The 22,799-nt window shown below is 30.5% G+C and overlaps 1 protein-coding gene across 1 annotated transcript; it reads left to right on the top strand.

Annotated features, from left to right (window-relative positions):
* Positions 1-11,875: 11,875 nt before the first annotated feature.
* Positions 11,876-22,732, top strand: LOC126769485 (transmembrane protein 151B-like). The gene is made up of 7 exons (XM_050488332.1): positions 11,876-11,968; positions 15,430-15,633; positions 19,396-19,480; positions 20,693-20,858; positions 21,432-21,555; positions 21,634-21,754; positions 21,833-22,732. Exons 1-7 carry the CDS (start codon positions 11,892-11,894, stop codon positions 22,730-22,732), a joined length of 1,677 nt encoding a protein of 558 aa, XP_050344289.1. The 5' UTR covers positions 11,876-11,891.
* The last annotated feature ends 67 nt before the right edge of the window (positions 22,733-22,799 follow it).

The following is a 22,799-nucleotide window of genomic DNA, read 5'->3' on the forward strand; positions in this document are numbered from 1 at the left end:
CCCAAGGTTGGTGGCGCATTGGATATGTAAGCATTTCTTACAATGCCAATGTCTAAGAGCGTTGGTGACCACTTACCATCAGGTGGCCCATATGCTCGTCCGCCTTCCTATTTTATAAAAAAAAAAAAAAATATACAATATTCTTGTATTTTTATTATTCCAATTCTTCATTTTTATTTTTGGTGAAACATTGTATCCTACTTACTCGTACATTATATACTATGTATAAATTGAAAATATAATTATGATAAACTTATATAATATCTATGCAAAATCTTACACGTTATTATTAAAATTGATAACATCTTATTGTAAAAAAAATATAACACGACACAAGTTATTAAATTTTTAATAAACAAAAAAAAATTAATTGCCTAGGATTTTTAAATTGTTAAATACATAGGTACTTCAAAGTACTACGGCAGCCTATATTTCACTAATAACATATTTTACGATCTAGCAGATACACTTCGCTGGATTAGTTAATTACTACAAATGTTTAATAGCCTATGACACTTGGGATCCATTTACTAATCCAACGAAATGAAAACTAATTAGTTAAAATCAGTTTCAACGGTAAGTGGGTTACGTTTAATAAACAGAAGTAATAATCAAGAGTAGGGTATATAAACATATTACATACTTATAACAAGATTTTTTTATAGGTCCGATTTAAAGTAAAACTATAATAAAGCTAATGACCCACTGCTAGGCTAGGGCCTCCTCTCCATTTGAGAAGAGAGCTTAGAGCTTTTTCCTCCACGCTGCTTCAATGCTGGTTGATAAATAAACATGTAGCAGATATACGACGACGACGACAACACGACGTTTTCCTTCAATACGGCTATCTCGGCTTGCATTATAAATAAAATATTATTAATCTTTTTCTACACTGTGACATTAATTAGCATAAATTGTCAATTGTTACGTAGGGATATGTGTTTTAGTATCGTTATTCTCTTTGTGATAGTTAGTTAAAAATATAAAAAGATACCAATTACTTAATAATTATTACATATTAATACAGTTTATAGTGCTAAATCATTAAACTTATAATAATAATAATAATAATATAATATCTTTTTTTGAGACATTTTTTTAAAACAAATATTAGCGTATCTCATTAATATTTGTTGCAGATATAATTCTAACGTGAATTATGAACGTAAAGGGAAGAAAGCTTGTTATGTAATGTTATTACGTGATCAGCTTATGTATGGCATTAGTTTTAACGGCGTCATATCAACGTAGGGATTTTATAGCCCTAATTATTATAAAAATGTTTACAAAAATATAACGTAGCGAGGGGGAAAGTGTGCCTGACAAAGGTTGTAAAAATCGTTTTCCATTTCAATATTACATAATCTTATAAAATATTTTGTTGGATATTTTGACATTTTATAAAATTCACTTGCACCTCTGTAGTTATGTTATTAAAAATAACTTAATGCCACTAAGAATTGTATCTTAACTTAAGCCTAGAAATACGAGTATTTTGCATTAAATGTTATATTTTTTATAATAATCTGACAAAGGGTGTATAATGTATTATGTTTATATGCGTTTGAACGATTGGTTCAAAACATTATTATTTTTTTGAATTAAACATATGGCTAAATTAATAAAAGAATAACTGTCAATTTCAACGTAAAATTAAAATATACGTTTTATTAAAAAGATAAAACAAATAGTATAATTATATAATTAAAAACAAAGAGCCGAGATGGCCCAATGGTTAGACTCGTGAATCTTAACCGATGATTTAGAAATGTTTTTGCACTATTACTACAAGGTTTTTTTGAACTGCAAACGGTACAAAATATAATAGACTGGAATTAGGGAGTAATATTTGCGCCGCTTATTCGCTTCAACATTTTCCATTGCGATTTCGACCTTTAACATTGTTTCCATAACATTTAACGCCCCACTAAAATTGCTTTTCCCGTTCTCAAGGAACCATTATAATTCCATCGAGTGTTTTGTTATCATCACGACTAATACCAAAGGGCAATAAGAGCAGGAACGTCGATGGTGTACTGTGCTACTTAATTTACATTAAAAAACATTAAATACATACAACAGAACATGTACTGACAATATTAGTTCATATTTACCAAAAACATTAAAAAATGATGTAACGAGTAATGACATATTCAACTTCGACTGACTACTCTTATATGGCATCGTGTACATTTTTATTGTAACTTGTTACTGATAATACAATTCTATTTTATAAGAATTCGCTTCATTACTCACCCTTGAAATTTTGACAACTGATTTGTTGTGATATACTATTTTGATGCGTAATGTTCTAATTATCATGGTCAATGTCGAACATAACTTTCTGACATTTCACAACCGATATCTACGGTGAAGTAAGTAAAGAATAGCTCTACAGATTTTAAAATGTTATTGTATCAGATCATAATTCTATTTAGTTGAGAAAAGTGACGAAAATTACTTCTACAGACTTTCATAAAAATGATTTTTAATTATTTTTTTTTTGGTAACTTTTTTTTCGTACCTTCTTCAAACAAATACTCCTTGTATTTGTTTGAAGAAGGTACGAACAATCTAAAAGCCCGAATTTAAATATTTGTAAGTAAATGTACACGTAAAACTCTTCTAAGTTTTGGAGAATTGATTTTAAAATAGTTTAATCTATAAATAAATTAAGCGTGGATTTTATTAATATAATTGCTACAGGCCAAATGCCACATAAATATCTTGTGTATTCTTTCGGTTCGCTGAACATAGATATCATAAGAATTTCATTAACATTCATAAGATGGACTCATTAATTTTATATACCAGTTGTGCCCGCGGTTTTATTCGCGTATAGTTAAACGAACTAAGAGCAGAATTATAGTATTTCAGTATATAAAGCATTTTTAGTTTTATTTTTGTGGGTTGTATTATTACGTGTTGGTTTTCGCCCCACCCGGATCTATATAGGGCAACATACAATTGGCCATGAGAAAAACAGCATTCCCTTAAATCTTTTCCGATATCATTGAATATCTGTCTTCGTGCTTTATTTATTGAGACTGCAAATGATACCTTCTCGGGAAATTGCATCCTTTTAAAACTGAAAGCTAAATCTGTATTTAAAACAATTATTACTTATTATCAACTAACCATTAAAAATTAGCATATGCAGCCAAACTCTTCAGCTTTATAATATTATATATACTGTAGATAATATAAATGCTACCTGTTCCGACTTCGCTCAGTTAGAATAAAGTATGTCCAATACATATATATTGGACATAAGGACAAATTAAAAAAAAACATAAGTTTTTATTTAAAAAGATTATATATTAAAACATAAACTAAAATCCAATTAGAAAAAAATCTTTTAAAAATTAGAATTGGCGCTACGACTCACAGGCGTAGCAGTAGTTTATTTTATTTTATTGGAATATTCAGCAACACAGTAGCAACACCATACAATACAATACAAAGAATACATGTATCGGTTTTTTACACTGTTGTCAAATTCTGAGTCGCATATTAATAATATTAAATTTAAAACAATTTTTATCCTTTTGACTGATTTTTTATAAAAAAATACAAATAAACTCTTTGAATATTTAACATTCTTTTATACCATTGCTTATTTATCGTATAGAAGAAAAAGCAGTGTTAAATACTAAAAACAATATTATAATTTATAAAAATAACAGATGTGTTACGGAAAATTTGGCTATAAATCGTACTAATACAGTTAGGTATTAATTGCAAATAATGTAGTATAATTTAAAATTAAAACAAAATATGTGAATTTATCGATTTTAAAATGATTTTGAAAATTTATTATGAAATGCATGGATATTAAGACGTGTTTTCGTATTTTGGACCTTCATTCAATAAGCCTTGTGTAAGATTTTTTTGTTAAAATAACGTTTCATTTCCAATCGTAACGCCATACTCATAATGATTTCACTTGTTATCATTCAAAATATAAAATAATTGAGCGAACATATTGTATTGTGGAATATTTCAATTATTGTAAAGCACGAAGAGGCGTATTTTATTTATTTAGTCGATATGATATCCAATGTCTAACAGAAAATCAGTTGCAATAAGATTTATTTTAATTCTCATACTCTATTATATCTCTATGCAGCTTTAATTTTGATTATCGTATTGAAGTATTGAAATTAAAATGTTCCCCTGACATTAACATTAAAGTAGAAAATTATTTCAGTAGCTTTGTTCTCGTATGAGTGCAAAAATAACAAAAAAAGATATGGGACGTAACGAAAATAAATTGTATTCCATGTCCCTTTAAATAATTGTATTTATTCATTAAACGTAAAACTGTTTATCCAACCCTGCTCGGTATTTATTGCGACCTGAGGAAACAGCTTCATTGTTATCGTAAAAAAAAAACAAAGTTGCCAGGATAGTTTCTGCCCACACTCTTAATAACTCCCTTATTCTTATTATTAACCCTTACTCTAATTTGTATACAATATTTATATATATACAGAACATATGTATATAACCCAATAATATACTCTTTGGACATTATATTAAAGGAAGGGCTACTTTTTGTGTACAAATAATCTTAAAGTTGAAGTAGAATGAAGTAGCCCGCAGGCGTCGAATAATATTCTACCACATGCGTATCCGTACTAGCCCGGACTACAGCATTATATAATAAGCTTAGTCTTCTTAAATAAGTAATTAGTGTCTAGCGTGGGACACCGGGTCTTACTATAAGTATAATTCAAAACTTAAACACGATACATTTTATAAATATCTCAATTATCATAATAAATACACCTAGTTTTACCGGCCTATTGTAGGTTAGTAAAACTTGCCAACCTGAAATTTTGCCGCAGAGGTTACGCTCGGAAATGTATCTTTTGTTTGAATGCACGAAAATGAGAACAAAGGGGAATTTAAATTGGGCCATCATGAATTTTGGTTAACTAGAATTACTAAGCGCCTTTTCACATACTGAAATTTTACTAGCTTTTAAAAAGACACTAATTGGCGTCAGGTCCTATAATTAATATTTTATACATAAAATAAAGTCTTGTTTTAAATGTTGCGTATCATATACAAGAAATTTGAATGAGGTCATATTTTTTTGAATTTATTACTTATATCAGACATCAAAGCCAATGCCTTAAAAAAAATAATGTTATATAGAGATGAATGGAAGAAGAAAGACCCCAAATAAATCGAATAACAACGAAGAAAAATATCATCTTGTGTTCAGTCGTATGAAAATCTGCCATATGTGTTGCCAACTTGCGTTGGAGCAGCGTGGTGGTACAGGCACCAAACATTCTCAAGACATGGAGTTTTTAGCCCTATCGTGAGATATTACAGGTGTTACCACTTTAATACAAATATTTATTTTAACAAGTAGTTCTCCATACAATAGAATATATACGAGTACGTTAATTAATATACATCTATCTATCTTATTCGTAATGTCAGTAATAATAATAAGACATAAAAATATAAACAGAAATATTTAGAACCGAGTTCTAAATTATACGAATTAAGTATATAGTGATTGTTTGTTTTTTTGAATTAAAAATCAAAGCATAAATTTCCTTTTTCCGTTATAAGCCTCGTTCAAGCTTCTGTTGAATAACGTAACGTGCAGACCCTTAATCCTGGATTTCCGTTAAATTCAATTAATTACTGATAAATAAATAACTTTTTAACATGTTCTTTGTACAGAAATTTACTTTGAACGTGATTTATATTGTTATTAAAATTATCCTTACTCATTAAATATTAATATGTTTACATTTTTACAAAAATATACATTTATTTTACCTCCTTGTTGGCCTAATCATTAGTTTATAAGGTTCAAGAACCCAGGGTCTTGGCTTTATATCCCAAGTCGGGCTATAAAATTTATTTGAATTTTCCTTTCAAGAAATTCTCATTACCTGGAGTTCGTGAGTTGGCAAGCGTTACACTGCCTCGGTCGTGTCAGATTGCCTTCCCATCGGATTATGAGATTGAGGTAATAGGTCTATCTCTATTAGCTCCTGTGAAGTTGGCAAGTTGGCATTCGGTCAGTGCGCCTACTTCCGATTAATGTCTCTACACTGCCTTAATTCCGTAAAAAATGGTAGTTTATATCAACGCTATCGGATAAGGTAAAGAACTCGTAGTGCGAGCGCGGGCGGGCACACAGAGAATTTAATAAATCGAATGCCGCTAATGACTGTAATGCAAGGCAGCTTTTACGTTTAAGTATATTAACAGTATACAATTAGATAAAAAAAATATAGATCAATATTTAACTGGAAACTGACTTCTGCATTAAATTCGGGCAAAGATTTAAAAGAAACTAATTGTGTTCGAGACCTGGGTATAATATTTGACAATCAGCTAAGATTTGATAAGCACATCAATTCTATAGTAAAAGGTTATTTTAAGCTACTAATTATCTTAAAGCTTTATCTTAAGACTATCTAAGAATTTAAAAAAGTCATCAACAATCTTACAATTGTACAATAGCTTGATTCGAAGTAAACTTGAATATTGTTATCAAGCATGGTCCCCCGCTTCCAAACCTCGTTAAACATTTGATCTTTCGTTTTAAAGCTTCAAATCATCTAGTCCTACAAAAAAAACTGGATTTTTTTTAAATGAAGCCACTGAAGATTCGATGATCTTTTTTGATTTGATTGATGAAATTGCTTAAATTGCTTTATAAAGTATTTAATGAAAAAATAGATGACGATAGACTGTTGAGTATATTTAATATCAAAGTTCCTAGAAGACCGCCTCACAACCCAAGTCCGTCCTTTAAAATTGACCGCACTCGAACGAAACTTGGACAGAATGCTCCAATCTCGCGAATATCGCTAGAATTATTGTGTAAAAACACAGTAACCAATGTCCAGGACATTGGTTGTGACGAGCTTTTATCGTTCATGAAATAATGTGATGTTTCTTTTAGTACAAACTGTTAATTTGTTTAAGAATTTAATTAGTTACCACCTTTTGTTTCTGTTTTTGTTCTTTATTTAAATATTTCTATTTTCTGCTTTTATTTTATTTTTGATTTGTATTTGTTATTTTGTAATTGTGTTTGGAAATGATTTGTTCTCCTGTAATCGGTTGAGCATAGTTAGTTTTAAGTTAATGTAAAAAGCGTTTTGAATGTGTATTATGTACAACTGTTGGAGATCGAAATAAATAAATAAATATTTCTCTTTCGATGTTGGTCTTGGTCTAAGTTCCTTAGATTTCAATAGAAGTGAACAAATTGCGAATTGATTATGAAATATTAATATCATTTTATTTTTCTATCAAATTATATCAATAGAAGGTCGTTTTGGCTTAACTGTTAAGAGCTTTTTTCTGCATTTATATAAATTATCCGACCAGAACTCAGTATACTTACATGAATTATATAAATATTTATTAAAAATATAGATTTAAAATAAAACTATTTTAAGATAAATAAATTTAACCGTAGCAACGCTTATAAATGGCAGCCGAATCACGACTTTGAAGCCCTTTGAATCCCGCTGCGAACAGGTCAAAGCTTGTGGGAGACATTTTATTAAAACTCTCTTCGCTTGCATGACAATATTTCAATATCGAGAATATGATTTATTTCATAGTATAACAAAAATTTCACGAATATATTTGCTTTATATAGAATGCTTTATAATTGAGTTTTTTTTTCTCGACATCCTTAATAAATTACTCATGATAGGGTCTTGAACAATCTCGCCTAGGTAAGTACCGGCCACTTATCAATTATTCAACAAGCAAACGGTAATATTTTTTATTGCTGAGTTGAGGTGCGTAGGATGAGCTCTAATTACACTGACTCAGTGTAATTAGAGCTTTTTCTTTAAGTGCTATTGTCTATAGGCAGATGTAACCACTTACCAACAGGGTGGCTTATTTGCTCATCTGCCTTCCTATTATAAATTAGTTAATTAGAAAAGGACCTTGTCAAATTAAGTATTCAATATAGTATAATAATAATTTATTATTATTATTATTGGGATTATTCTCCTCATTACGCATTTATTGGATCCCTATTAGACATGATTTGTAAAATAACCATTATCGTAATAAAGATTAACGGCTTTACCTGCAAATCTTGTTTAGAGAGTATTAGTTAAATAATGTTGTCTACCTTTTTTGAATGTCAAATCAATAATGACCATAATAATACTTAAAGTTTTCGTTAATTCTATAAAATATCGTCATAATGGATATCAAACCTATTTTATATTTTATATGATAAATTATAAAGTTTGCAATTAAAATTAGAAAACAGATATCTGTTATTTTTTTTTTAATAATAGATCAACATTTTTTTTTATTATTTATTTAACTGCAAACGGTTTTTTATTTTGTCCGACGTCTGTTCGACAGAATTGTAAGTTACAGTTTACCTCGTGGTAGGGCTTTGTATAGGTCTGGGTGGGTACCACCATTTAGTAGTGAGCCAGGGTAACTACAGGTACAAGGGTCATAACATCTCAGTTCTCAAGGTTGGTGGCGTATTGGCGAGGTAAGGAATGGTTATGATTTCTTACCTCGCCAATGTGTATGAGCAGTGGTGACCAATTACTATCAGGTAGCCCATTTGCTCGTACGCCAGCCTATACATAAAAAAAGATACGCATGCGGAGTTGCTTTTTGTGATGTTTAGCTAATATTAAATTGAATTTACTTGAAATATAATTTATGTCATCATCAATCATAGACCAGGTTAGTTTTTTGCCGGGATTGCCAATAAAACATGAATTTATCTAGTAAATCTCAATTAAAAAATCTCAGTGCTTGAAATGGTATTTCACGCGGTCATGACGTGAATAGTTTTTATTTTAAATGAAGGAACACGATGTTTTAAAATTAATATCTTCATATTATTTGTATAAATATGTATTTACTGTCTTTAGATTTTACATTTTAAATATATGAATATTATTCTTAAATCGATTAAAGTATTATCCTTTACGAAACGTATAATTAAAACGAACGAAACTAAAACCGAATAGAAATACTTGCTTATTCCAACTAGTGAGATTTCATACTCCAACTAAGCCCCAACCAATTCCATTGAGCAGTCAAAAATGAATACACGAAGTACTCTCCTGATGAATCACAGCGCCAGGGTGGTTCATCTCGGAATTCAGACGTATTTAATCGATAGGTATTTGTGATACAAAGCTTCGTGGAATATGAGTCTGGTTGGTAGTAAAAACACGTAAACAAAGTCGCTACCGAGCTATTTAAAAATAAGCTCATTAGTCTTAAATTTCTATTTTTATTAAATATTATTGTAGTATAATGTTTATTAATATTCTGACCAAGTCAAAAACTTTTTTCCTTCCAACGTAGAGTTACAACCCCTATTTTGGAGTTCGTCGTCTAAACTATTTATGTACTTAATGATATTTGCTCTTCCATATTTTTCAAATTTTTACCCTTCTTTCATACAAGTACATCATCATGCGCATAATATGTTACTTACGGGAAAATCTTTTTACTTACCTTTCAAGAGTAGAATATCGTAAAACTGACAAGATGTTCTAGTGGTCGAGAATATTTTTAAATTTAAATAACGCTTAATTTAGGAAGATCACGCGATACCTAAACATATACATAAATATCTTATCAAACAATTTAAAGAAATAGTATCAATATAAATAGTAAGAAAGCATCCTGGTTTGTTATATATATATATATATATATATATACACACATTATATTATCTATATTTACCTTTACACACATCATAAGTCAGTATTATACGTTGAATATAAAAATACATTTTACTCCGAATGCCAGGAACATCTCTATTTGAAATTTTCGAAGCGATCACCGCTTTCGTTGGCTATTTTCTACAAAGCTTTGAAAGCGAATAAAATAAAATATATCAAAGTCTCTTGTTAAAGTAGCCAATGGTTGATTGTCTATTGAAATATACTCTCTATAGAAAATGTCGAATAAATCGATTGACATTTCGTCAACCGTTGAGTACATGGCACACGAGTATTTTCGGGTGGTAGGAATTTATGCAGACGCCTACGTACTACCCAATCACTAATATTCTATTACGAAAAATTAATATTGTGTCTGTCAATGTTGTTGACTAGTATAATTTTAGTAATTGAAATAAAACAACGAGAGATATAAATTGTGAAAATTCGTTCTTTAGTTTATATGTTTATGTGAATTCGGGATGAATAGTTACAATTTTATATTTTCTAAGACTTTTACCACGAAGATATTATGGTAATATATTATGTATTAAATTTTTCAGCTAAGTTCAAAGTTTTTTCTTCCTGATTGATTTTAGGCAAGGTCGTGCTTGAGATATTAAAGTGCTCAGATGTATACGCAAATGCTCGCCCCTTCCTTGCATTATCTTAATCCGATAGGCGTTACTTATACGACGGGAAAGAGATTATCAAGTGCACAGGAACAGCGTGTTTACGTACTTTGAGGAGCACGGGAGAGTAAAAACTGCCAACGATCAAACACCAAATTCTAAAAATACTTTTTTGTTGTATATACGTTTACCCGGGATTTGCAACCTTATAAACTAACCGCTATACTTACGAGTCACTTAGCCCTTGTAAGATACAATCAGTTTGATCAAGTTCAGTATTCTGTTCTGATGATAACTCAACTTGACCCGCAAACTTCTATTAAGATACACACATAAGTATATGTATTATATACATACATACACTGACCATCTTATCTCTACTTTGTTAGTTTGTTTTTATTTATCTATGTTTGTATATTAATATGTCTTGCTATTATTATAAAAAAAGCACAAACACAAACGCAATAATAATAATAATGTCCTCCAGACCGATTTCGACCACGGCGGCCAATCTCAAGAGAGGTTAGCCGACTGCGCAGGACATAATTCTCATAGCGCACAAGTGTGTGCGCAAGCACAGGTGTTATATGTATAGATTAAATAACGCCCTTTTTATAAAATCTACAACTTTTCAAGAAGTAAATAATGCGGATGTTTCCTATTTAAATCCTTGAACCATTCAGCAAAGTATTGAATTAAAATACTTATTTCTAGGCACTATAAAACTCTTAACACTCCAAACTCATTTTCTATTAGTCTTACTACACGTTATATAAAAATATTAATTATGAATAAAATTGTTCAAAAAGCGTTGAAACTAAATGTTTAATACAACAAAATTCTCTCAAAAGTAATTTAATCTCTAATCTTTCAACGTCGCTTTTGATAAAATACTTTTTATCTCGAAAATTCTTACAGGGCAAAATATATTTGTCTCTGGAGAGCACCAGTTCACGTTATTAGGGGTGTGTAAATAAGGCTAGGACTATACAATTCGTTTTCCGAGGCCTACGTCAACATATTCCGTGGACAGTGCAAATATACCTTTAGTTCAGAGCCCGGGTAAAGTTATTTAGGCATCTATTGGATGATAAAATATTTATTGAATCCCTTAATAAAAATATTTCATTTCGCGTGTTTTATTCAACACTCATGGGATTTCGTGTTCATATTTTAGGTCAGGGCCTAAGCCAAAATAAGAAAATAGTACTTCACAACTTAATTGATGTTATAATTCGTTTTTTTTAACCATATTTAATTTTAAATCTTTATCCTGTTCTCCTACAAAACTTCTTTCACCAAAGGTTGTGAGTGATCGCTATAAACGAAAATACTAACGTTGTAATTTTTTAATTTATTTTATCTGTTATTTACATGTTGTCCAATAAAGTACCAGTAAGTAGTAGTAAGTATAAAATGTAATTCTTCTATATTAAAAGTTTCTTGTATAAGTCTTTTTTTCTTTATACAGCACCCTCGACAACAAAGTATTGGTGGCGTACTGAGACGAGAGGGAAACTGGAAGTGCTTCCTCCTCACGCTGATGATTGTTGGCTGCCTGGCATCTGTAACTTGGTGCAGCACAGCTGAAATCGACAGAGAACTTATTGATCTAAATACGTGAGTATACATCAATTATCTTTAAACAAATAAAATTAATAAAAAGCCTATTTGGTGTTCAAAAATAAAAAAATACAATTTTTATTAAATTACCCTCCAAGTTAATTATCCTCGAGTCCAAAACAGAATAAACCTTGATATAAGGGTCAAAATCCATTCTAATCAATTAGAAAATACTTTATTTAAGTAGGTTTTAACAACCGGTAACCAGTTGTGAATGAAAATTCTACCAAGAAGAACTTTCCAACTTTAGTCTTTTCCAACATTTCAAATTATGTCAGTCAAATATAATTTAATTTATATATGTGTAGGATACACACACACCCTGAAAGTAAACAAGTACTAGCTCATTTACATATGTCGTATCTTGTGTTAAGTAATATGCTTCTTTAATTATTGTTTATATAATAAACTTAAAATAATAATAATAATAAATTTAAATGTGAACTGTGGAACTTTTTTATAGAAATGATTTGAAAGACGAAAGATTTTTTAACTTTATGGAGTCGTTAAATTGTCGTTATAGACTATTTTTTCTTCTCGAGTTCATACAATGATTATCACTGATTCCTTCAAAAGGATCAACATCATCGTTAATATGCATAATATTGTTGTAAATATCATTCGTAATAATATCTATTAATATTTACTTCGAAATTCCAAGTTCGTAGTTTAAGCTCGCGAAAGTTGATTAGCAAAAGTAGATCTCCGCCTTGAATATTAACATCCGTCTTCGATTTATTTTTACCCTGAAGAGTTGATTATATAATGAAACATTTTATGTTAGGGTTAAATTTATGACTGTTAAAGAAACTAACTAACATTTAGTTTTAATAAGCAAGTCCTCTGTTGGTGTTGATGGAATTTATTTAAATAAAAAATATTTTTAATCTCCAATATAATATATATATATATATATATAGTATAGTAAGGTTTAATTTTTTATAGTCCTTAGCTATAAAATCATAACTATATATAAGAGCCGAACGAAGTTCAGTCGGCCAGGTTCTATTTTACATATTTCTTTGAGAAAACTTTCTATATTTAGATAAAATATGACGTCAGTGCGCTCTCACTCTCTGTAAGAAAGAGTGCTTGGTGTCGCTCACATAAATATCATACTAAAACTAATATTTTTTAGAGGTAACTTTTTCCTGTTTTACATTTTCCGGATTCACGCAAAAATCGATTGATTGATATGAAATTTTCACATTATTTTATTCTTTAATTTTAGAATGTGTATTGGCAATAAAGTAATTACACTATAAAACTGAAACGAAAATTTCCTTCATTGCACTTTGCGCTCTTTCTGAGTAGTAAACGAAATTGAATCGTTCAGATGTAACGATCCAGTATTTGATTGAGATATCATGTCAAATTTATACCGCAATATTTGTCATATATGTTTTATATACTGTTGAATGAGAAAAGGAGACTATATTATTTTATTTTATTTTATTTTTTTATTTTGCTTTATTTAAAAACTGCATCAATTGCAATATAAAATAAAGTGCATAAAATAACACAAAATACTAAAATTCCGAAGGAAATTTATATACTTTTCCTTTGCAACCAGGCGAAGCATTACAGTTAAAGAACGCATCACTTTTCTGCTTTCCGCCACGAACGTTTTATTTACAAGTAAAACGCAATAGTGCAAAAAAGATTACTACTCGACAAATATTTGTTGTCTCTTTTATCTTAATTTATATATTTAATCATATGATTACTCTACGAGGATATACTGTATTTTTATGTTAAATGTTGTTTTAATGTTATAAGACGTAAAACAATTAACAATAATAAATGAATATAAATTATATCTATAAATGAGATAATACTTTTTTAATTACGGGCGCAACCACCATGTACGGTGTAATAATAATTGTTAGAACAAAACTTGTAAATAAAATGTACATCACAAGTAATCAAGTTAAAAGTTAAAAAATTAAACAGAGTTGTTAACGTTTAAAATCATCATGGCAATTAATGAAAGGGTTCCGATGTTAAGGGTTGAAATGTTATGTTCGCATTTTCGATATAGTACAAATGTTCTAGAACAATACGGAGGGAGAAATCGCATGGCCTGATACTTATTGTTTATTGAAAGTGTTTGAATGTATGTATGTTTGAATGTATGTACTCAATCAAAGTCGTGAGGACGGATGATCCATTCGCTTATTTACAACATACTTGGAATAGGTTTTTACTTATTTTTAATTATCAAAGCGAAGCGACCCTGTAATAGTTAGTTAAACATAAAATGTAATCAAGTCATTCATAGTAATTGATGATAGCACTCCGAGTTGGAAAACTAGACTGACTTAAGTACGCAATTATACTGCAGTAGACTTGCACCGCGTGCAGGAACGTACCACTAGAAAGTTAAAACATTACTTAAAAATTGCTCTATCATTTCATTAAACCTCTACAAAGAACTGCTATTTTAATTTTTTTTAAATATTCTTTAGGCAAGCGTTTTTGTTTAGACCGAGAATTCGATGGATCGTAGTGTCTTAAAATATATTTTTTTAATCAATTATCCAATAAGACTGGCGTGTCACTGCATCGAATTATTACCTATTAAATATTGATACTACTATGCCCGAACCTTCACACAAATGTGTCGTTGCGTTTATGTTTGCATCAGCTATACTACGTTTCAACTCATTGAATTATTAGGTAATATTTTTGATATGTAAGAGGATTTGTCATTTTTATTCACATTACAGCTGTAGTTAAGGACTTTGACATCAAGATCATTTTTTTAAAATAAGAAATAAATATTATAATATAATGAGTATCTCGCCATGAGAGCACTCCGGCCGTACTCGCAATCCGCGCTACGTCTTACCGCGCGCCCGAGATGTTATTCGTTATTTCAAAAATTCTATTATACCTCTGGTTAACTTTTATGAACTGCAGTGTTCATTTGTGGATATTGTTTGAAACAACTAAATAATTAGTTTTTATGAGAATGTTTTAAATAATAAAAATGTATGCTTTAGTGGACTTCTTCTGTAAATTTTTTTGAAGATTTATAAATCTTCATGCTAATTTTTCCTTTGACATTATAACGAGAAACTTTTAATAAAATATAATACATTTTTTTAATTATCATTTAATTACTTTTTGAACATATATTGATTTAGTCATAATTTTATTTTCTAAGTAATGGAAGTGCAATTGTAGCTTATGCAGTTAATCTATATAAAAACTTATAAACGCATACGGAAATTTTTCACTTCTGTCAATTCTTATAGCTCACGTTTTTATGTGGCTGTATGCACGCATAACGCCCTACAATAATTGTGATTTTTTAACGAAAATACATTAAAGTCTGAAAAGTTTTCAATTCAAAATTCACTTTAATTCAGCTATTGTATTATTTGTATATTTTTAAGTTAAGTCTGAGCAACCAGGTCTACTATCTAATCTACTAACAGTTTTATATCCATCAGGTACCCAATAAAAAGGACTGTACGGGAATCTCCCTGCGATGTCGGCTACGCATACATTCCAATTGCCTTTGTTCTACTGCTGTATTTGGTGTATCTGGTCGAATGTTATCATAGCACAGCAAGGATACAGCTAGCAAGACGTGTGGATGTAACCGCAGTGAGCGCAAGAGTCCATGCGATGAGGAACGCCAACCCAAGAGTCTGGTGAGAATGTCTCACTTTACATAAAGCTATATTTAAATCGATTAAGACAATTTAGTCAAGATGGTGAATTTTTAATCCATCACACTACACCCTTACGCAGTTTTTTAGTTGAACGAAACAAAGTATAATTGTATGCGAATTTACTGTGATATGGGATAATGCATTTCGATATACATTATAAAAGATATGATACATTTTAAAAATAAATATTTAAAACCTTTTTTACCATCAATTATTATGTTTTTTTTTAAATGTAAAAACCAATTAAAAACATACGATGATCTAGTGTAACAGCTTTAACATCACTGTCATTTTAGCCTATATGCATTATTTATTATATCATTATTTACCAATTCTAATTTCTCCTAATTATAAAACTATAAAAGACCATTTAATTTTAACCTAAACTTATGATATAAACGAAAATCATAATAACATTGTGATAATATTGTTTGATTTTGCATGCCCTTTTTGAATAATACGACATAAAGATTTGTTTTAAACATTGAAACACAGATCGTATTAGTAGCAAAATTTGTTTATGACAAATTGCAAGGAGTACGATAAGTCGATTCAAGTCACTTATCGTACAATTATTTTACACTTCAACTAATGTATAACATAATTTAATATTGTAACTTCGAATTGACATATGGTTCAACGAGTTAAAGTTTGACGTGAATACTGTAGCTCGATACTTCCCCATTCCACCCACATCACCCGTGAGGTTCTGTTTAAAATTCATTATTCTCAACCATTGCCTCCATAATTTACCCTTGCACGCCCTAAAGCTATAAATAAAACGATTAATGTTGTGATAAAAGTAAAAATTGTATTCATAAAGCTATAGCACTCGATTTGTTTTTGCCTATTTAGAAAACAAACGACTATAGCATTATTGAATTATTATTTGTTAACTTTGTTTAATTTTTATGGCTTATCTTAAAACTTCGATGTTCTTATTTTAAATACTACATATTATATTGATCAACAATATCGTTCAGTTAAAAAAAAGCGGCCTTATTGTCCGAAGGCATTACCAGCCAGATATTCTTTAGATTTAATATAAATTTATCAATAATTAATCAAACAGATCTAAATCAAAATTAATATAATAGAAATTATTAAAGTTAAGAAAAAAATGTGTAATAATCGTATTAAAATACACAAAATATCTATAATACATATTATTTAGAATATGTAGGTAATATTCTAATTTTTTATGATTTTTGAACACAACAATACTAAGTATTGCTGTTTATCAGTAGAATATCTGTTGAGTGAGTGGTACCTACACAGACGGGCTTGAAAAAGCCCTACCACGAAGTCTAGTGTTAAGAATAATCTGTCTATTATTTTTTATAAAACTAAATATAACACAAAAATCCCTTATGAAAAAATAATCTAAGAATGTTATCATGATAAATAGAGGTTAATGGAATCATTTTTGAAACAATGAAGGAAGCCTGATCAAAAGTCGAATAGCTAGACTGAATAAAAAAAAAATTATATAAAGCCAGAACGATTCGTTTCTACTTTTATACATATTAATAAAAGTAGAAACGAATCGTTCAAACTTAGAACAGATCGATTGAATGTCACACAGGATACTAACTTGTCGAATAAAAAAAGCTAGCAAGATTGTGAGAAATATAAATGCATTTTTCGAAGGTAGAAGACATTTGATATCGAATTATTTTAAGGATTATTTAATTTATATATTAACTGGTTTCTACCCACGACTTCGCCCACTTGTAACTGTGTCTTTTCAGTACCACTTGTATACACAAATTCTTGATGATTGAGTAGTCAACACATGAATGTGTAACAATTCACCTTTATAATATTAGATAGGATTTCAATGATTAAATATCTTATAAACGTCCTAGTAAAAGGTTTTTACAGGTTTAACCGATCAAGTTATTACGTTTCAGTATAGGTAAAAGACTTGAATTTAATATACCTTGCATGCTTCTCACGTATTGGAAGTCTAAAATGGATAAATGATGATAGCTCGAAATCAAACATGTATGAATCGTACGGCGGCTTTATTTGATGTCAATGTAAATTATACCGGTGATGGCCCAGTGGTTAGAGTTAGAAATAAAACTTAGCCGTAGGTTATAAATTCAAACCCGGACAAGCACCAGGATTGCCGTATCTTTAATTTGTTTTATTAAACATAAATTAATTACATGAAAATTCAGTGATGGATGATCGGATAAGATTTACGCGGTCTAACCACTGGGTCACATATAAGTTAAGTCTAAGCTATTTATTATTATTTTTTAAATTGTATTTTTGTGTTTATTTATTAAAGGAAGACAAACGAACCCACCCACCCCACCTTATAGTACGTGATCACTTTCGCCGATAGACACTTGTACTTTTAAGAAGTTTAACCCACATATAAATTACATATTATATATAAGATTATGTGTATAAATATATACACATAATCGGTTTTTTTTCCTGGAGTTCTGATTCTAAAATAATAGCTCTCTCTCTCTCTCTCTCTGTCTCCCTGTCTCTAGAAGAATTTCTTTATGTAAAAAAGGTGGCTTGGATTTCCTCGTATCTCGCCAACAATACACTATATCTTAATTATCTAGTTATGACAGTTATTTTTTTAACATTATAATCTTCCTATTTATCTAAATATTTGATTCAATAAACATAGAAACCTATGAAATAGCTGAAAAATATTGATTATTTTTCTTTATTATAAAAATCAAACATACATATTTAAAAATATAATATATGCATTTTACAAGGGTACCATCAGCCAGTACCAGTACTTACAGTACTAACTTTAATGAGTAGGGCCTTGATTACATACCATCAGGAACACCATTTTCACTTTTTTCTACTCGTTACAAATATATAACCCTAATTTTGGTATACCAAGTAATACGAAAAGGGTAGGCAATTCAGGCAGCTGATATAAAAGTGACCTCGTGCCATTACGTTAAAATTACACTGTGAATCCTGAAACAATACATCAAGTAATTAAGCCTTTTGTCCCTCGTTTGAAAAAAATATCAGACATAGCCATTGAAATACTTCATCCTGGTAAATGAAAATAGGGCAAAACTTTTTTTGCTCAGGTGGAGTCCAGTTTGCTTGCCCTCGAAACACTCTGTGATAATGTTGTTGCAATGAATGGTTATAAAAAATTGTTCTTTAAATTATTATTTTTCGGATTTTGAATAATAAAGTATTTTTAAAGCTTTTTTATATATTTTAAAACAGAATATACTAACGCTTTTGAAATTTATACGACAAAAGTGCAATTAAACTTTAAGGATTTAAAGTTGTATGGAGCCAACTCGTTGTACTCCGGGTCGGGCTTTTAAAAAGCTATTGCTATTTTTGTACTGAGAAATTCTTAATAGCAGCTAGGAGAAAGGAAATTGGCAGTAATTATATTCCCGTGCCTCGAAAAGCACGTTAGGCCGTTGGCTCGGCGCCTGAACTCTCTCCGGTCGTGTCGGTTCTACTATAACATTGTCGGTCATGCCATCTTGCATATATTAGGAGAACGAGGGTATAAAGAATGTTTGTGCAAACACTAGTGCACAATAATATGTCACGTGCAGTTGGATCTCGTGCGAATATTGATAAAAAGGCATTTAGTTATTTAATAGACATTGTACAAGGTATTAAAAGACAATATCTCACTGAGCTTGTTTTCACGTGGCATGCACATAACTTAATAGCATCATACTATTTCTGGAGTAATATTATATAATTTTGTACCAGGTGGAAAGCTATTTGCTATCACTACGTGCGTCGAAAGCGGCAAGTCACGCGATATCGCAATGGCGACGCTTACACTACAACCCAGGTAAGGTGTTGCCTTATTTACAATTACATGAACATGTTCGTTGAAAAAAAAGTTGTGTATCGTCTCACTCATATACAAATGTCAATCATAGATTAGACAAGTGGTTGAGCTTCCATTTATTTAATATTGACAACTTGGTAGTGCTAATAATGGTACAATCTGTGCTGAGAATTACATGAAGCTTGTATGAAATTCGCGTATTAGTAAAAAACATTAACATTTGAAATATCAAGTCCTTATTTTATAATATTTCATAACAAAGAAGCTAAATTGTAATGTAATGGGTTTGCTTTAATATATAACAAGATTACTAAGTCTCCATTTACATATCTTGAGTTTATCTCCGACAATTCAGCAAAAACAATATATTATTTTACGGATTAATCATATCATTTCAAAGCCTCAACTTTGCTCTTCACATCAACATTCAGCGCCCTTCCCTCAGGAACTCGTTATCATTTCGATCGATACACTTTACATACATTGAAACAAACGGAAGGGAGAAAGCCATTTGTCATTGCGATCGTAAAGTGAAATACTGAAATGCACAGACACATTCTTTGTAGTTCATTACCCTCAAACACGAAACGCTACAGAATAAATAAACCGTCAAAGTGTTAAATAAATTGAATTTTCAGCATATTAAAAATATAATTTCAATAATACTTTTTAATATGCTATTATCGTTCATGTAAATAAATATTTAACAACCAATTTATGATGTATGTCACTGGTGACTAGAGTGATCTACAACTGTGATTATCCTCTTAACAAGGAATTGTCATTTTGAGTTGCGTTTTATATTTATATTTATACGACTAAATAAATACAAATGTATTTTATTAAAATCATACCATACAAGGAACTTAAATAACAAATTATTTATAACAAGGCACTTTAATGAAGCGTTTGTGGAATCATCTTGGAAATAATTTCGAATTTTGTAAATAATTAGCTGTGCTTGTTGGCGTTACGTCGTCATATTTGTTTTATACAAATACACGGGACTGTTTCATACAGTTTTGCATATCGATTAACGTTTATAATGATATGCTCTTTAGGGTCGTTGTGTAAAGTTGTATTGTTAATAAATTTACTCAATAGTTGGACTAATTTTTTTTTATATTATTCAAATCGATATAATTCCTACATTAAGCTACACAATTTTTCCACTTTATAGTACAAAAGATAAACATTAGAAAATTTTTTCAGGTTTACTACGAGCGAGTAAATACGCATAGCGCAAGTACGTCATTTGCACATGCCTGTTGTGGCCAACGTGATGCTTCAAGGAATCTAGTTTTAGACTCGAAAACCCCTATTACTAAAGTCCGCTTCAGTAAAGGATTCGCTTTTGCGAACATTGAGGCTGCCAGTGGTAAATGAAACAAAAATATATTTTATAATCATTTTAATTTTAGTCTTAGATAACAAATGGATTATACACTCAACTTTAAGAGGATTAGAATTTTAAATCCCTGATTCAACTAAGCTACAAATAAATGGTAGTCATTAATAAAATTCTACTAAGCCTTAAGCTATTGTTGGAAACAAAAGAATCTTATAAGGCAAGGACGATCACAAAGGACATTTTTCCTCATTCCTTCTGAATTAAAATGAATACATCTGTATAATTTTATTTAAGCACCTTAAATGTTTAATTGCTTTATTTTATGCGTTACATTCTTCGATTAAACTAAAGCTAGATAAAAATATATCCACAAAACATTGCAAACAGATGTATATAAAGACTGACTTCGGACTTTGAAATTCAACTCACCCACATACGTTCGAAAGAACTCTTTGCGAGAGTATATAAGCTATATTGTGTGCTGCAGATACTTTTGAGTTCAAAAGAGTAGCAATTTAAAACAAAACATTTAAGAGGGTTTAAAGTTTAACGGATAATTGCAATTATTATGTTTTTTATAAAAAAGGTCCTTTGTTACAGAATTTGAAGACCAAAGGTCAAGATTTTTCGCAGAACATGAAAGATTCGATGACTTCATGGAAATGCGTGAGGGATTAGATTTAATAGGTGTTAGTTCTTTTAGGGAGTACATGGTAGCATATAGGTAAGTTATAAACAAGTTACAATTTCTGGTAATATAATAGTTTTGATAAAAAATTTAACGGTTAATATTATTTTTAAGGGAAGCTGATCGCTGTCCTTGGTATTCATCTCAACTTCTTTTTTGGACTCTTTCCTGTCTTCTTCTCTCCTGGCCTCTAAGAATTGTTATAGAATGTAATACGGCGTATGTCCATTATACGGTAAGTACCTTGTAGTAAGTTTGTTTGTGCTAATAAAATTACTAGTCAACAATTTTTCAATACTTTTTCATTTTACAGATAACAAAAATATTCGGCACAAATTACGAATTAGATCCTAGTCGACAATTAGATTTAGATACACATTTATCTGATACTTTGCCGCCAGTCCCTGCAACAAACTACTCATGGGCCTTGGCTGATGAGCAAAGCGCCGTCCTATGTGCAGCTTCCCGACCTCCACGTACGCTTCCACTTTCTCATGCATCTACTGTGGATAGTCTCGAACTATTTGCAGCAATTCGAGGTAACTGTGCAATTGTACCATCGTACTCAGAAGCTATGCGTATCGATGCTGCTCTAAGAGAAGATCCAGCGGAAAATACATCCAACGCAGGTGTTCTTATTGATATCGAAGGAGAGCCAAGGCCTAATAGGCCTGCTATTAAAGCAGCATCTTTCGACGAACCAACAAGAAGACCACGAGTAACTATAGCTGGCACGCATTCAAGTCACAATATTGCTGGTAGCTCTAGATCCCATGAAGCTAAACAGCAGAATAGGAGATCTTGGGCAGGTGTGTTAACATCTGCTAGAAGTGCAAGACAAATTCTGGATGAATTAACAAATAATCCTGTTACGTATGAACCTATACCAGAATGTCAAGTGAGAAGAAACGGAGAAAATACTTTATATTTCTCTAGAGAATTGTCACCAACGTGTTCAAGAGATCCATTTGGGGGTCGAGCTCAAACGACACCTACTGATGAACCGCCAACGTACGAAGAAGCTTTAAAGTTACCTGCATTAAAGAAGTTAACAAGATCCATAACAGGCACGGATTTAGCTGGACCCAGAAGAGCATTTTTGAAGGATGTGTTGGCAAATAGAAGATCATGTTTGGAAGGTGTTGGTGTATTAGCAGGTGCTAACGTTGTTAGATTGCCATATAGTGAGTCAGGTGAAGAAACGCCACTATAGCGCTACTACGTTAGTTTTAATGACTTTTTATGGTGCAATAATATGTTAATATAGATACTCGATTTAC

This window comes from Nymphalis io, chromosome 7 (genome assembly GCF_905147045.1).
Source record: "Nymphalis io chromosome 7, ilAglIoxx1.1, whole genome shotgun sequence".
NCBI lineage: Eukaryota > Metazoa > Arthropoda > Insecta > Lepidoptera > Nymphalidae > Nymphalis > Nymphalis io.

Excerpts from the sequence above, each read along its gene's own strand:
- LOC126769485 (XM_050488332.1), top strand. The coding sequence starts at position 11,892 with ATGATTGTTGGCTGCCTGGCATCTGTAACTTGGTGCAGCACAGCTGAA. Across the intron at positions 15,634-19,395 it reads AACGCCAACCCAAGAGTCTG|GTGGAAAGCTATTTGCTATC; the intron begins GTGAGAATGTCT and ends ATTTTGTACCAG. Across the intron at positions 20,859-21,431 it reads GAACATTGAGGCTGCCAGTG|AATTTGAAGACCAAAGGTCA; the intron begins GTAAATGAAACA and ends CCTTTGTTACAG.